This window comes from Euprymna scolopes, chromosome 5 (genome assembly GCF_053919585.1).
Source record: "Euprymna scolopes isolate OS-2025 chromosome 5, ASM5391958v1, whole genome shotgun sequence".
Classification (NCBI taxonomy): Eukaryota; Metazoa; Mollusca; class Cephalopoda; order Sepiida; family Sepiolidae; genus Euprymna; species Euprymna scolopes.
The window spans coordinates 146,850,285-146,868,021 of NC_136486.1; the positions used below are offsets into that span (position 1 = coordinate 146,850,285).

The 17,737-nt window shown below is 30.9% G+C and overlaps 1 protein-coding gene across 2 annotated transcripts in view; it reads left to right on the forward strand.

Annotated features, from left to right (window-relative positions):
- The window catches only part of LOC145277011 (deoxyribonuclease-1-like), a 61,590-nt gene that overhangs the window by 12,161 nt on the left and 31,692 nt on the right, over positions 1 to 17,737 (forward strand). For both annotated transcript variants that reach the window (XM_080128609.1, XM_080128610.1), the window contains exons 3-6: positions 1,927 to 2,010; positions 5,381 to 5,499; positions 10,792 to 11,059; positions 12,019 to 12,115. In XM_080128609.1, coding sequence (XP_079984735.1) covers positions 1,927 to 2,010; positions 5,381 to 5,499; positions 10,792 to 11,059; positions 12,019 to 12,115 — 568 coding nt within the window. The remainder of the gene's footprint in view (positions 1 to 1,926; positions 2,011 to 5,380; positions 5,500 to 10,791; positions 11,060 to 12,018; positions 12,116 to 17,737) is intronic.

Genomic DNA, 17,737 nt, shown 5'->3' on the forward strand with positions numbered 1-17,737 from the left:
TAGCACTAATCTTTTTAATATAAGATCAGATCTGGCTTCCTTAATAACCCGGATTAGACTTTAGTTTTTAATTGTACTTTCTAGTTATATCAAATCAATTATTTATTTATCAATTTATATCTTAATAAGTTAATATATTTAAGCTCATCAAATACTTATTTTTGTTTTATTTGGTTTATATATATATATATATATATATATATATATATATATATATATATATAGAGAGAGAGAGAGAGAGAGAGAGAGAGAGAGAGAGAGAGGGGGGGGAGAGAGACACACACAGACACATACATGTATGTATACATAAACATACATACACGCACACATACACTCAAGCATATGTACACATATATATTGTGTTTTAAATTTTTATTTATTTATATAAGTATTAATGTATTTGTTTTTTATTATTTTTTATTTATTTATTTCTTTTATTATTCATAATTATTACTATTTACTTATTTCATTTCTTTTATTAAATTTATTTCTTTATGTTTTAATATACAAAGGGTGTATTCTAATCTAAATAATTTTCAAAGGTTTTTCAAAGAATTAAAAAAAATCAGCTAAGATCACCTGTAATCTCTACAGTTTCATATTCTTTCCTTTCCTAGAAGCTTATAGTGTTTTTTAAGAACTTAATTCGTGTTTTTATAAAAACGCTATTTCTTCTTTCTCCCTCTCCCTCTTAGTGAATCTATAACCACTCTATATCTTTGTGTAATCCTTCCCTTTCTTATAACTCTCTCTAATCCTCCTCCAAAACTATCCTTTTACCCTCCTCCTTCCTTAACAGAAATTTGATTTTTGTAATTAAATTTAAATCCATAAGAACATTAACCTTGCTTCACGCCCGTCTTAGCAAAGTATATTTTCGTACCTTTTTAATTTTTAAATTTTCTTGCCTGACGAGATCAATTATGACCGAAACGATCTGCACATCGTAGCAAGATATGACTGTATTTACATAAAGAAAAATAAAAACTATATATATATATATATATATATATATATATATATATATATATATATATATATATATATATATATATATATATATATACACACACACACACACACACACACACATATATATATATATATATATATATATATATATATATATATATATATATATATAGTAATTTATAAAATATATATGGCGATTAAGCTACACTGAATATTCGGCGTTTCATCCACTCTAGGATTCGTCAGGCTTATGCGCGAATTCTCTGGTTGTTTCTCGTTTTTATATGGTCCTCTTCTGTTGAGGATTGTAGTTAGCCAATCAGCTTTCCCTTTCTTATAACTCTCTCTAATCCTTCTCCAAGTTTTCTTTTTAAAGTTTACGCATAAATCTATACTTTCGTATATTAATTTTATGTGAGTAAATGAAGTAGTTATATATATATATATATATATATATATATATATATATATATATATATATATATATATATATATATATATATATATATATATATTGCTAGTTATCATTCTAAAACCAGAAGATGTATTTATTTCACACTAATAGTATTTTATTCATATGCTTATGTAGTACCTCTTACACGTGCTTCTTTGAATAGCAGAAGTTCACAGAACAATTCATTAGAGACAGATGTGTATTCCTTGAAAAAAAAACATATAAATATGTATATATATATATATATATATATATATATATATATATATATATATATATATATATATGTATATATATATATATATGTAGGAGTCAAAGGTGGCTTCGTGACTGAGTTCGAATCTCCTGATCAGCAGGCATTGCCATCCTACACTGATGAAACACTAGTGTCTGTATAAAAAAATATTATTTGATTAAAATTAAATATGTATAATATGTATACTCACCATGTTTCATTTCTTCAAATAATAAAATAATATATTTTTTCAATTACTTTTTAGCCATAGCACCCTCAAATATAAATACGTCATCAGCGATATCGTTGGGCGAAGTACTTATAAGGAACAGTACGCTTTTGTCTACAGGTAAGTTTGTTTCGTTTTTCGTTTGATACATCACTTGATAAGTACTGCGCTTATCTAATAAAATCGCAACCTTTAGGAAAAATTCGACTTTATTCGTAAACGTAGTTTTCTTTTTTGGGCTGATACACTGACTTCAACGCTTGTCTAACAATTTGATGTTCTTATGTAAAACGATTTGTTTTTATCCTCAAAATACACCTCAGTTTTTGACATCACTTCTTCACTGGAGCAAAATCACTTTCTCTGGAGTGTTTTTTAAGGTTTGCCAACAACTAATAGTCACTAGGGACCGGATCTGGAGAATAGGGTAAGTGCGGAAGAAATTTGAAATGCAGTTTATGTTGTTTGGCTATTGTTATGATCGACTTGTGGCATATTGCATTGTCTTGGTGAAAGGACACTTTCTTCCGTTTCATTTATGGACATTTGTTTGCCAATTTTATGTTTCTTCAAACGCACCAATAATATTATATAATATTCACTATTAAAGATTTTTTTTCATTTCTCAACTTAATTGATGTCAGGTACTCTAAAATCTGGAGGTCAAAACTTTGCCCATTTTTTGTGCCTTTCGTTGTTGTTTTAACCTTTCACCTGCTACTGTCCACTCAGCTGACTATTGATTTGAGGTGGGGCATCCACATTTCAGTCATAGTCACATATTGAAGCAAACGCTACTCTTTATTGCAATGAAACTAAAAGTTGTAGAGTGGCGCTTGGGGCCTCAAATGATTGGATTTTTTTTATGGGCCGTTATTTTATGGGTCATTAGCCAGTTAAAGTTGTTTTTAAGGGGTCAAAAATGAGTCAAAATTTAGTTTTATTTTTTAATTTTTAATTAGTTTAATTTTAGTTTAGTTTTAGTTTAGTATAATTTTAGTTTTTAATTTTTATTTTTTAATTGGCCTATATGCGTGTCACGTTGGTACAGTGGTAAGATCACCAGCTTTGAATGCTAGAGTTTCAGTTTCGATTCTAGCTGATGCCACCTAAATACTGCTTTTACTTTTGTAATCACGACTCTATTGAATTGAAAATATGTGAACACTAGCGGAGGGGGCATAAAATATACTTAAATATGATATTTTAATTTGTCCAGATTTCGTATATATTATAATATATACGAAATCTGGACAAATTAAAATATCATATTTAAGTATATTTTATGCCCCCTCCGCTAGTGTTCACATATTTTCAATTCTTCTGTAATGTTACACAACTTCAATTTTCGATTAACCAAAATGAGTTTTGTGGACTTTTAAAAATGTTTTCCAAGATTTTGATTTTAAGCGATCTGAACGTTTATGTCTGTATAACTGCATTAAAAGTTAGTATACCACCATTGTTGCCGATGGAGAAAAACGAATAGCAGAAAGCAATGCTTTTATAAACACACGAAATTCCAATTTTTCAATTGTTTTGAAAATCTGAAACAGTAGCACTACTTAAATTGCTGTAAATTTGTAAATTAATAATCGAACTGGTTCCATGTATAATTTGAAGGTTAGTACTTTATAAAATAATATGCTTTTTTTATTCGTGGCACCATATATATGTCGATGTATTCAATCATAGTATTTGTTTCATTTCTTTCTTTTTAAAAATCATATATATGTATGTGTGTATGTGTATGTGTGTGTGAGAAATAAGAAGAGAAACCTAAAATATTAGTGAGTTTATCGACGTTTCGTCCCTAAATAAATTAAAACCACAAGTTCATTTGGAAATCTCTGATATGTGTGATGTGAAAAAGGGTTCCTGTTCCTTCCTTCAAACCTGTTCTTTAGAAATTAGTATTTCTTCTGAATTTTCTTGAATACGAGTGTACTGGATATTAACTTTTGTCTCCTTTTATTCTGGAGTACACCTAATTCCTAATTGATTACCTTCCAAGAATTTGAGTTGATTTACTTTTTAACTTTTTTTTATTTTCCTTTTTCCTTTTCTAACTCATATCTTACTTCTTTGTGCTTTATTTGTCGTGCTTTATTTAGATTTTATAATTTATTTTATCAAAACTTTTTGTGAGTTTTGAATTTTTTAAACTTAAAAATATTTTTTTTAAGTTTAAAAAATTTTCTTTAAATTTTTGAAATTTAAAAATATTTTTGTAAATTAAATTGTTTTTTCTTAGTATTTAATTTTCTTATATATTGTTTTGCATATTCTTGTAGCCTTTTGTATATTCTTTTAGTCTTTATTGTTTTTATCTGTCCATTCGCTCTTTAATTCCCATCATATCGGCCCTCCCTATAAAAAATTATTTTTTCCAATTCGAATCTCAAAATTTTTCATCTCTAATCCGAATGTTTTCAAAGTGTTTTTACCTTCTTCTGACAAGAAGCATATATATATATATATATATATATATATATATATATATATATATATATATATATATATATATATATATATATATATATATATATATATATATATATATATATATATATATATATACATATATATATATATATATATAAACATTTTACTGTTTGTATATATATATATATATATATATATATATCCGATAGTGCCATATATATATATATATATATATATATATATATATATATATATATATATATATATATATATATATATATATATATTTAAATAAAATGGGTAAGAAATTCCAACGAAAGAAAGATGTATATTTAAATAAGGGAGTAGTCACCAACAACGTGTATTTTTTAACATTATTTTATTATTCCGTGTCTTGGTTTTTCATTGAGAATTGTGTTTGGATCATTGTAATAATGTTTTTAAGTCATTGAAATCGTTTTTACGCGCGTTTCAGACGTTCTGTGAAGCGTCCTCGTCAGAAATTATTTTCAAATGTGTTGGAAATGTAAAAATGGCAATTTTCGTGTGTGTGTGTGTGTGTGTGTGTGTGTGTGTGTCTTATTAATATTTTTTTAACTAAAAGGTTTATATATTAAAATTCTGGTAATGTTCATATACCAATAAAGTCAAAGTCAAAATTAATAAGCTCAATTAATTAAGCTTCATAATTATCAGTTTTTATAACTGAGCATGCATATAATATTTTCGTAAAATCAAGACAACAAAATATAAAATGAGAACATCATATGGTGTATTTCCTTATGCTTTACAATAGTTTCATAACTATTTGGACAGATTTAAATATTATATCATTTAAAATATTTCGAAAATAGCTACTCTTCAGACAACAATATACATATATGAATATATTCATAATCCCTATTTTAAGGGATCAAGCAGTTGGACTCACCTTCTTACTATTATTTTATTTATTTTTTTTCTAGTTCTTATATAATACTTCAATAATTCCCTATAAACGTGGCACCAATTCATTCGTATTCGATTTACTCAAATCTTCTTTCAGAACCAAAGAACATATTAGCGTCATCTCAAATTACACCTACAACGACGGAAACGAAGACAACGATAACGACCTTTTCTCCCGAGAACCGTTTGTGGTACTCTTCGATATTCCATGCACACGTATGTATTGCTTTTATCAATTGATTCTCATCTTTTACGCGACTTCCCCGTAACTCAATATTTATCCCCTTCCCACGACGGAATTATGTGACACAAAGGTCGGAAAGTGGGATTTAAAGAACCCATGCCTTAGACGAAGTGGTCTCTCGCTTGCAAAAAAATGTCTAGGCAGCTCCGCCAACATTCTCTGGTAGAGGCGCCTTAGGCGATTAGCAATAAATTAATCTCCTCTCAAAGGGAGAAGGTAAATCCTGGGTGAGTGGACCACCTTTAACTGCACAGGAGCAAACGATACATCAGTCAACATGAACACACCATCTCAAGAATGGTCTAGACTATGTAGGCTTTGGTGTTTAGGGAAATCTCCGTAACTGAACGACAACCAACAGATAAATAGTAGTAAAACTCAAGGATTGCATTCGCTTATTTTTTCAGAATGATAAATGGCATAATCAAATTAATTCACACCCACAAACAGAACGGTTGCAAATGGAAATAGACTGGAAACAAGTGTTTTAGTGTACAGTCAGTGTATATAAATGCATTAGCTTAATATGCAGTTCTTACGAGAATTATTACAAAAATATAAAGAAGAAAAAAGAATATATGCCGTTGTATGAAAAGAAGAACAAAAAGAAAGGGGTTATTTAATTATCTTTACCGTTGGAGTAAACGGTGGTAAAAAGTTGAACAGTGCCCAAGTGAAGAAAATAGAAAGTAGAAAGTTTGCACATTCCCCCAGCAGTTATCTTCAGGCGAAGATAGTCGATGTTTGAATACCCAGTGATCAGAGATATAAAAAAGTTCCATACAAAATTTTAGCCAGATCGGTCGAGTAATTTCCGAAAAAAAAAAAAAATGGAACGGACAGACGCAAAGATAAACAGGCTAAGAGAAATATAATTTACATGAGAGAGAGAGAGAGAGAGAGAGAGAGAGAGAGAGAGAGAGAGAGAGAGAGAGAGAGAGAGAGAGAGAGAGAGCGTCTTTTCTTGTTCTTTTCTTGATTTGTTCTGCTGGCGACCATGATTCCCAAAGAGATTGAATGAGTTATTCATGGAACAGATGAAATTAATACACCCTGCAAGCTGATTGGTCAGTCACCTAGCAGGGATATTTCTCCACGAGAAAAAATAACTCTTTATTTATGACTGCTATAGAGAATTCTTAAGAAGACAAGTCCATTTCGTAGGGCAGAGAAGGGATTCGCTTCGTAAGAATGGGTTACCATTAGTTCGATCATAAAGACAAGGTCTTCTCTCACATTTTAAATAAGCTTTATCAATTCATTGCTTCAGCAACAAACAGCAGAAGACAACGAAGATGTTTTCGTAGGAAGTTAAGAAGTAGCACAATAGCATGTGGAGTCAGGCTGGTGGGCGGGCGTACATCTGTTCAGGTTGGGCCTTACAATCAATTGTCCCGCACATGTCAAGTCTTTTTCTCGACTGAGACAAGAACATTGCACGGCTGTTTAGTTTAACGTTTACTATGAAACCATTGAAAAAAGCGGGGAAACAGTACGCGCAGTTCAGCGGTGGTATAGGAATACAAGGATGTCCATTTCTAATAATCAAAATAACTCTCTTGAGTTGTCTTCGTTAACAAGTAATAGGAAAATAAAAAAGGGTGTTAGTAATGGTATATGCTCATATGGATGAAGATAAATTGTTAAAGAGTCCAAATGGTGTTAAATAAATGTTCTGCTAGTAGAAATATGAAAGTTCATATATAAAAGGGAAGATGAATGTTCTGTTTTTAAGAAAAGGAAATTGTGTTCATATATGAAAAGTGTTTGTGTACAGTATACACGTTAATTACTTGAAGACATTTTTTCTGTCTATTAGCTGATACTTAACTCTACAATTGCTAAAACCTTTTTTTTTTTTTTTTTTTTAGTTGTAAGCCATTTTAGTTTTAGAAAAGAAGAAAAATGTTGTTCCAAACAAAATAAGAGTGTCAATTCAGAGAAGCTTTGAATTGCAAAAGCTTGCAGACGAAGACAAAGAATAGTTTCTGGTAGGTGGTCAATCCAAAGAAGTCTTGAGATGAAGAGCAGAGTTCTTTCCCGCGTGAAGGGCAAAATTGATGTGCAAGAATTCTTGCACATAATAGTTTAAGAGATTCTATATATTTTACTGATTACGGTTTCTGTTTGGTTGGTATCAGAGCGTGGTTCCACACAACTGGCCAGTTTTATCACCTCTGTTTATAAATATAACCTTCCAATTTTTTGTAATCATACTCTCATTACATTAATGAGGATGAGCTTCTTGCTGCTCCGGTTGATTGGAGACTTGAGTAGAAAATACCAGTCAAGAATCTGATCTTGACAATCAGTTTGGCAGGTGCTGAACTGAGGTATGCCGCCTGGGTATCATACAGGAGGTCCATCATCCCAAGCCTTGCTACTCAGATTTCAGGCGGAATAGTGTATTGCTTGCTGCCTGAGGATCCCCGACCGGGAAATGGCGACGGGGATGTTCAGGCAATTATTGCTAGGCAAGAGTGTCCCTCCTTTAGGGGAGCTTTTTGTACATCCCCACTTTCCCAACCTTGTGTCACCTGATGTTAAGTTGGGCAGCATTTAAATCTCTACTCTCATTACATTAATAGGGACTTGGGTAGAAAATACCCCGAGAGGACTAAGGTACGCTACTTGGGTATTACCTAGGAAGCCCACTCTCCCAGCCCTTGCCACTCAACTTTTGGGCGGGGCAAGTTTATATCTTGTTGCCTAAAGGAATACCGACGGGAATGCTCAGGCAATTTTTGTTAGGTCAGAGTGCCCCTCATATAAAGCCACTGTGACTGTTGCAAAGTGGTGAAGGAGGACACGCATTGCAAACTTGAGTATGCCAAGTTCGAATCCAGTTCGTTGTTCATCCTCCATCAAACCCACATTTGACCTTATGTGTAATCTTCTAGAGAGCAGATAAATAAATACTGCATACATAATGATTTCGCTCGGTACACAATCAGTCCATATGTAACACCAATCTACCTAAAATAATGTTTTATGACCAAAGTAATGGTGAATAAAAAATAAGGGAGATAATTTGTATTTGCTAATATATTTTCAAGGGAAATAACTCTATTTTGACTAGCGCGTTAATTTTTGAACGTAAAATATTTTTTTCACGTGCTAGTCAAAGTAGAGTTATTTCCCTTGCCTTGTTATTAACTTTGCGATCAAAGAATTCAATTATTTATACCAAAACGAATTTTACCTTAATTAGTTAAGAAAAATGTTCCCTTTACCAATGCGATACCTCCAGATGTGGGGCCACATATATATGTTAAAATTTAATTATCCACCGACATATTTCACTGATGAGCTGTAAACAACGAAACGTTTTTTTTTTTTTATCTATCTATCTATCTATCTATCTATCTATCTATCTATAAAAGTGACCTTGTCTGTCTGTGTAATAAACAGTTTCTACCAAATTCCTCTCTCAATTTTTATATTTGAAACTTGATATATAGAGGATTTGGACGTGTGGAACAAATTTGATTTGGTCTTTAGTCGGTAAAAATAAGGAGTCAAAATTGAAAAATACTGGAAATTAGAAGGCGTAAGTTGACTAAACGTGTCATTTGTACGCATGCAAAAATATACATTTATATTCTTAACAACATCATTTTTTCCCCAGTTTAGGTCAGATTGCAACGAAAAAGATGCTTTGGTTTTGATTCTAGCTGATGGCACCTAAGTCATATTCTTCCAAAATAACTTATGAAATCACTACTATGTATTGGGTACAATATAATAATCATTAGAGTATTGGCTCTATAATAATAAGCCGAGAAAAAAGTTCTTGTGGGATTTGTAATTTTGATTTCAAATGATGCATTTTTTAAAGAAGTTTTCGATATAATACCTTTACTTTATATATCATTTTAAAGTCGAAGCCAATCCATGCACAACTGCTGAAGAACTTGCTTCTGAATTGGGCGTCACATATACGATGATTTACAACCACTTGAGCGAGATTGGAAAGACAAAAAGAATCTTGATAAATGGGTGCCTCACGAATTGAAAGACAACTAAAAGAAACTTCGACAACAATACTCAGCATTAGTCTACAGAAAAGGCCCAATTCTTCTCCACGACAATGCCTGACCACACATTGCTAAACCGACCTTGCAGAAGTTGAACGAATTGGGCTACAAAACTCTGCCTCATCCACCATAATCTCTCACCTACTGACTACTACGCTTTCAGTTTTCCAAAATGCTTTCAGCCACTTCATCGTTACCAGAACGCAAGATTTTTTTTTATGTTACTGGCATAAATACACTTGTTTTATGTTGGCAAAAGTGTGTTGATTCTGATGGTGCTTATTTGCATCAATAACTTTTTGTTTGAACCAAGATATGTTCATGTGAAGTTTGGATTAGCTAATTACATAGTATACCACAACATCCATTCGGCTAACAACGAACCCTGAAATTAATTTCCCTTATTGTTTCATAAATATTATTGAAAAGGATTTGAGTTAAAGTCATTCTGTGTCTTTCGCTTTATTAACTTAATCACAGAAAATTATGTTGACTGTGAAATAAAAGCGTGGACATTTTTTACTATAGACAACAAACCGAAAAAGTGGCCCAAAACAATTATATAACAAATAAATGTTACCAAAGGCAAGAGAAGTTGCACTTCTACCTGCTCGGATAAGTTTACAGTACTTTTTTTTTTTTACATGGGGGTCACCACTTATCAAAGCCCGGAGGCCACTCAAGGATAAGGGTTATTGCGTGTACAGTAATCAATGAAATAGTATTGTAGTAATCATTAGTATTGGAGATTTGATAGAGTGTCTTACTTAAGGGGGCGGTTTGTCAGGAATTTGTTTATGTTGGATTTGAAGACATCCAAGTTGTAGGCAGGTGGGAAACAGGCAAACGGAAGAGAGTTCCACAGTCGTGCACTTCTGAGAAAGACGCTTTGCTTATGGAATCTACATTTGGATTTAGGCACAGATAAAGAGTGGGGATATTTTCAAGTGTTTATTAAGTTTTAAACGCAAGTAGTGCCAAGCTTTTAAGTTAAACCAACAGCAAGATGGCCGATATGACGCTGTCATCTTTAGAGTCTCGATAATCGCTCAAAACTCGAAAATCAAACTAAATACTGATATATATCAACCTAATAAATGACACGGTGACGTATTAAAATATTATTGAATAGGTTCTGATTTAAAGTGTCTTCCACATCATTGATCCAATTATAGAAAGCGATGATGATTGTGAACTAAAGGCGTTTTTGTTGTTTTTTCTTTTCAGAATTCAAGCAGGTGGCGATGGTCGGCGTTCATATTGCCCCCGAAGAAGCCGTTGAAGAGATCAAACTATTGGAGAAAGTCCGCAACAGCGTATCGAGAAAGCTACGCACGAGCAACATCATTTTGATGGGAGACATGAACGCTGACTGCGATTTCTTTCCGGATTCAAAGTGGCAGGAAATTCCAATGCGCATGAGTCAAAATTATTTGTGGCCGATTTGCGACGATACAGACACAACTGTCAAGTCCACTCACTGCGCTTACGACAGGTAAGCATCTAACATGGCTGCATTACAGCTACGTCTACCGATAATACGCTTTTATTATGCATTTAGTGATGTTGCCAAATCAGGCTGTCTTAAAATATTAGTTTCCTGACCTAAAGTGCACCAACCGTTGAAGTTAATGTATTTTTTCCTTTCGCTTTGCAAAACTCAAACATGTTCTGCCCCCCCCCCCCCAGCTATTTTCATCTATAAATCAAACCAAACCAAACAACATAAATAAATAAATATTTGAAGATAGAAAGAAGCATAAAACCTTTTTCCAAAATTACTGGATTTGGCAATAAATAACCCGAAAAGGATTGATATGCCGTTAGACAAAACAATCATTATTATACATTTAATGGCGTCTATATTGCCGGTGATTGTAAAAAAACAACCAATGTACTCGTTCAATCAACTTAAAATTAAAAAAAAAGTTCAATTTAAAATTTAAAAAATAGGTCGAATTCGTATTAGAAAAGATAGGTACTCATGCACTTATTGATCCGTGATCAAATAATAACGTTATTATTTAAAACGTCATTCTTAACATGAGGAGGGGAGGGTGTTTTGTACCTATTCTTTACTTTAACCTTACAATTGAATAAAAAACATATAAAACTTTAATTAAACTTGGAAATACGATTTAAAAAATAGCGCGGATCAGTAAGTGCATTATACCAAAAGATAAAATTTAAATTAAAAGCTAACCGACTAAAAAAGGTTAACTGCAAATGGAAAAGTATTGAGGCTCAAACAAAAAAAAAAAAAAAAAAAAGAAAAGAAATTGAACTCCATATCAAAAAAGCTAAATTTATAATAAATAAAGCTGGACGTTACATAAAAATCTGAACATCAAATTAAAAACACTAAACTGCAAATTAAAGTAGCTAAAAGCAAATTTAAAAAAGAAAAATTTGATTCCACATTATTTATTCCATATTATTTCTTCGTTGTTACAGATTTATTGTTGGTGGCCGAACTCTGCGAAAAGAATATCTTCCTGGTTATGCAAAGGCTTATCGTTTCGATGAAGCATTTGACTTGACTGATAAACAGGTGAACATATTTCTTTTAACAATATCGTTTTAGATGGGGTTGGGGTTTCTTTCACTTATTTGGGCGTGTAGTTTTAGAAATATTTGAGATAAGAAATGTGACAACGCGCCAATAGGAAAAAAAGAAAGAAAAAAGAATACAAAACAACTGTTGAAATTTTAGCACTTATGTATCTACATAAAATTTTATGTATCTATTTTTTAATGTTTACTTCGACAGTGTAAAAAAGAGCTAGGTAGTAAATTAAAAAAATATAAATGGCAATTAAACTACACAGAATTTTCTGCATTTCGTCCTCGCCTGACGAATCCTCACGAGAATGAAACACAGAGAATTCCGTGTAGCTTAATTGCCATGCATATTTTCGTCCACATACAGTACTGTTTCGTTGTACCCCAACCGTGGATCGAACCTACAACCGTCGGGTTGACAGTCGACAGCTCCAACCATCGGACCACGAATCAGTACAGTAAATACTTCTCCTCGTCTGTATTGAATCTACACCCACCCGTCGCAGACAGTGCTCTAACCATCATTTGTTTACAAACAAATAAATAGTTGGATTCGCTTAATTGCTTAAATACCCGTCGGATGAAAATATATTTACAAAGTGCTCAACCCAACCCAACCGCATCAGTATCAGAATTTTTGTAGGAATTTTTGACACCCCTAACACGAAACTGCGAATACAATATAAAAATCTCGGAATTTCTCTGTTAAAAGTGGGTTATTTATTTTCTTTATGGATTATACTTCCAAAATAAACTATTACAGTTGTTTTAAAAGTAATAGAAATATTTTTTTTTTAAACAGTAATGAATTTTCCGAACTCAATATTTTTCAATTTTTAAACTTTAAAAATCTATCAAAATTTTTCTATTGATTCTATTTTTACGATATTTTCAGGGTCAATGTGAAATTTTATGTTCTTTCCAATAAATCGAATATAATATTTTAGACAAACGTTTTTTTTTTTAAATTCACGAACCCCCCATCCCAATTTTTAAGTGTCTATTAAAAAGTAAATAATTAATTTAGTCACCCGAAAGTAAATAATTAATTTACTTACAAATTGAAGAGAAAAGGTCAATACATAATATATTCAAATTAAAAAAAAAAACATAGTGTTCTTTTAGAATTTTACTTGTAAAGTTTGAAGTTTAAAACCTTTTTTTTAAACCACGTTATTTGTTTTTTCTTTTTTTTTAATGGAACCTTGGTCCTTGCTCCTTTAATTGAAAAAAAATTAGGGCTTGAATTACATTTTTCGAGGAGTTATAAGCTTGGAAAGACAGGGGGTCGAATAATTCACGCCTCCCATTTTGTAAATGTCTAATAATAATCAATTTAGACCCCGATAAGTACATAATTATTTACTCACAAATTGAAGAGAAAAGGTCAATACATAATATATTCAAATTTAAAACAAAAAAAAACATAGTGTTCTTTTAGAATTTTACCTGTAAAGTCCGAAGTTTAAAACCTTTAAAAAAAAAACAAGTTTTTTTTTTTTTTTTTTTTTTAATGAAATCTTGGTCCTTGCTCCTTTAATTGAAAAAAAAAATTAGGGCTTGAATTGCATTTTTCGAGGAGTTATAAGCTTGGAAAGATGGGGTGGAATTATTCGCTATTTTCACGAAATTTCTGACACTGCTACCGCATCACTGGGAACAGACATCCATGTTAATGTTCAGCTTAAAAACAGGTTCCTTTTCCTAATAATTTTATATATAGTTATTAGCATATATGTGTCTTTATTATTTATTATTTTTATACCTGTGGGGCATTCATTATTTTCTATTTTATTGTTATTTTCAAAACAACTGTGATAAAAAGGATTATTCAAATAATTTTAAAATTATATTTAACTCCTTATCATAATAATTATGTACTAAATTATATGATAAAACTATAGTTTTCCACCTTATCGTATCGTATCGTAAACAAATCATCGTTATTTTAATTACCGTCGATTCAAAATAATAATCAATATGTTAATCGGCACATTTAAATAAAGAAATATACGAAATTTAGACTAATTGAGAGATTATTAATTATATGTATGGTAAATCTGCACTTTAGTGTCCGTTTTTCCGTGAGTAATAAAACAGTAAAATGTTTGTAATTCTTACGGTAGGTTTCTATTTTTGTTTCTTTGTTTTTGTCTTTCATTTTTTATACATTGCGTTCGCTCGTTATAGTACAGTGGTAGGTGTGTCAGACTTTTTTTGGGAATTTTTGACACCCCTAACACAAAACTGCGAATAAAACATAAAACTCGTAATTTCTCTTTTTAAAGTGGGTTGTTTATTTTCTTTATGGAATATACTTCCAAAATAAACTATTAATGTTGTTTAAAAAATAATAGAAATATTTTTTTAATTAAAAAAACAAACAAAAAAAAACAGTGTTTACAAAGTGACTGCGCGCGTTCATGCAGCCATTTTTTACGTAATGAAATCAATTTAATTTTACGAGTTAAATTCTTTTCAATTTTTAAACTTAAAAAAATCTATCAAAATTTTTCAATTTGTACGATATTTTCAGGTTCAATGTGAAATCTTATGCTCTTTCCAATAAACCGAATATAATATTCTAGACAAGCGTTTTTTAAAAGTCACCACTCCATTTTGAAATGAAATAATTAATTTTCTCACCTCAAATTTCTATATCACAAATTGAAGATAAAAGACCAATAAATAAAATAAGCTTATTTAAAACAACAACAAAAGAATAGTTATTTGCAAATTTACCTGTAAAGTCCAGTTTTAAACTTTAAAAAAAAAAACCACGTTGAATCTTTTTAATTCTTTTAAAGTGAAACGTTATAATCTTGTTATATTGTCCAGAAAATTCCGTACAATTACAACAACTTTTTCTATTTCATTCAATGTTTTTTTTTAGATATTTAAAAAAAAATCACTCCATAAAAAAGAAATAAAATATATTAAATCAAATATTCATGTATTTCTTTGAGAGAAGAAAAAAAAATCGAAAATTAGTCGAGTGTTTTTTTTTAAAGGCAAAATCTGCTAAGTAAAATATGATCATTTTTTATCTACTGTGACACATATTTTCACGCACAAGGCTTGACGGCTCACGCGTATGTGTTGTTTTTACGCTTTATATCCCTTTTATCTCTCCGTATTTCAAAACAGGAAGAAAGGCAAGAAAACACCGGCTTGCTAACACCGGCTAATACTTACTAAATGGCGGTCTTTTCAAATGGTTGTTTAAAAGAATTCTTTTATTTAAAAAATACATGGAATATAAAATATAAATATGGACAAATTCTCATAAATGAAGAATGGAAGCATCCATTGATTAGTATTTTATATAAGTAAGTAATTTCTTTTTGAATTTATATATATTATTATATTTAGATTAAGTTAAAATTCGTTGAATTTCGTGAAATCTTAAAGAAAACCGATTAAAAAAATATTGCATATTTTTCGATAAAACCTTTTATTATTTTAAAGTTTGGTCTTTGCTCCTTTTATTGAAACAAAAAATTAGGATTTAAATTACATTACTCATATTGTTATAAGCTTCGAAAGATAGCGACTCTATTAATCAATCCTTTTTTAATGGCGACTTCTGACACTCCTAGTAGAGCGGTTATTTTTTTTCTTGATTCGCTCGTTATAATCCGGCGTTTTCCGTATTTCGTCAGGCGTTGCCGAGTGCGACCTACGAAAAAACAGACACTAACGTGCAGAAGTACCATATATATATATATATATATATATATATATATATATATATATATATATATATATAGAGAGAGAGAGAGAGAGAGCGAGAAGAAAGTTTAGGGAATTTTATATTAAATTAATGAAAAATAAATCAATAAACTAAAATTAAATGATGATTTCAATTAATGAATAAATATAAAAACTCCAAAATTAAATGACAATTATGTAATAATTAGAATATGAAATACGAAATTAAGTTGCCTACAAAATTTAAAATTAATCGATAAAATGAATGGAGAGTGGAGGTGAGTTCGCTGTTTGTATTTGAAAAATAAGAAATTTTGTATATTTTTAAATATATTAGTTGCATTTTGTATTTGATGACTAGCCATTTTGGAATATCTTTTAGCGAAATAATGTTTAAGCTTGTCCGAATGGTTATGAAACGAAGAAATAACTCTTATGATAAACATGTTATAATATATTTTATCTTGGTTATTGCGAATTTATAATATATATGCTCGATTATTAATACTAATAATCGCTAGGCTTTTAAAGAGAAAGGCATCGACCGGTCTCCGAATTCATAACGGTGACGAGAGCATATGTCGAATCTCTGTTCCCTAAAAAAAACAAAAAAAAAAAAAACAACAACAACAACAACAACAACAAAAAACAAAAAAAAAAAAAAAAAACATCGGCAAATAACAACGATTCAGGAACAAATAGAAACATTCAAAACAATAATTTTTATTCAACTAAGAAAGGTTTATTTATGTGTGTGAGATATGTGCAAGTTATAGTCCTTCTTGAATGTTTGACATCTCTCCATGAGCATGAAATTAAAATGATTGAGATCCATTAATAATGCAGAAAAATGTGCCTTTTAATAAGACGAAAGTTCAGAATGATGATTCAAGTGAAATAAGGATATTTGTGTAATTGTAAAGGTATTTACTGTAACGTCAAAAATGAGAGTTCAATTCTTGACGTTATTCTCGTGTTACCTACGCAACGCACAGTTCAAACATTTCAAAATACAACCGCCAGATACAACGCGCGGCTCTATACCAACAGTCTCCTTTCTCCAAATTTACAACATAGCAAGGAAAAAGAAAAGGAAAAAAAAAGAAACAAAACAACACACTGAAGATGGAGTCTACCTCTAAAATATATTTGTGATAAATTTCAAACAAGTAAAATATTTGTTTATTTTCCTAATATTACGTTGCATTTGGTTTCAAGCGCACTTGATGCGTATTTTATTTTATTCAAATTAAAACAACGTTTCTATTGAACGCTCATTCTTGACCTTATGAATGAAAGTATACAAGAAAGGTAAGAGTTTTGCAAGGAAAATATTCATTCTCAATGTCCGCGTGAACTTCATTGGTAAATGATTGAGTAATTTATCCCTTGCAGTTTGAAATTGGGGTTCTTCGCGCTGCATTTTAACATCTATTAGACGGAGTCCGACATATGTGAAACCCCCCAGGCAGCGGCGATCTTTACTTGCGGAAACGGTGTCTAGACTGATTTGATTTTGGCGCGTTAGTGCTTATATATGGGCTTTCTCGAATGTTCCAACCTGATTACTGCCTACATACACGAGTAGACAAAAATATTATCTCGTGGATTTGTGTGTAAAAGTGACGCATTACAACCGCGTCTCCATGCGCTAACAGGGCTGCGTGGGCGGCCGGTGACCAAATCAAATTGTTCCTGAAATTAATAAATTCCGGTCGTATTGATCCTTCTGATTACGTGACGAGAGCTGGTCACTACAAGTTTAATTAACTGGGTGAATTAATACTAACTTTGGTTTAATTGGTATATGAACATTACCGACATTTAATAATTAAATTTTTATATATATATATATATATATATATATATATATATATATGAGAGAGAGAGAGAGAGAGAG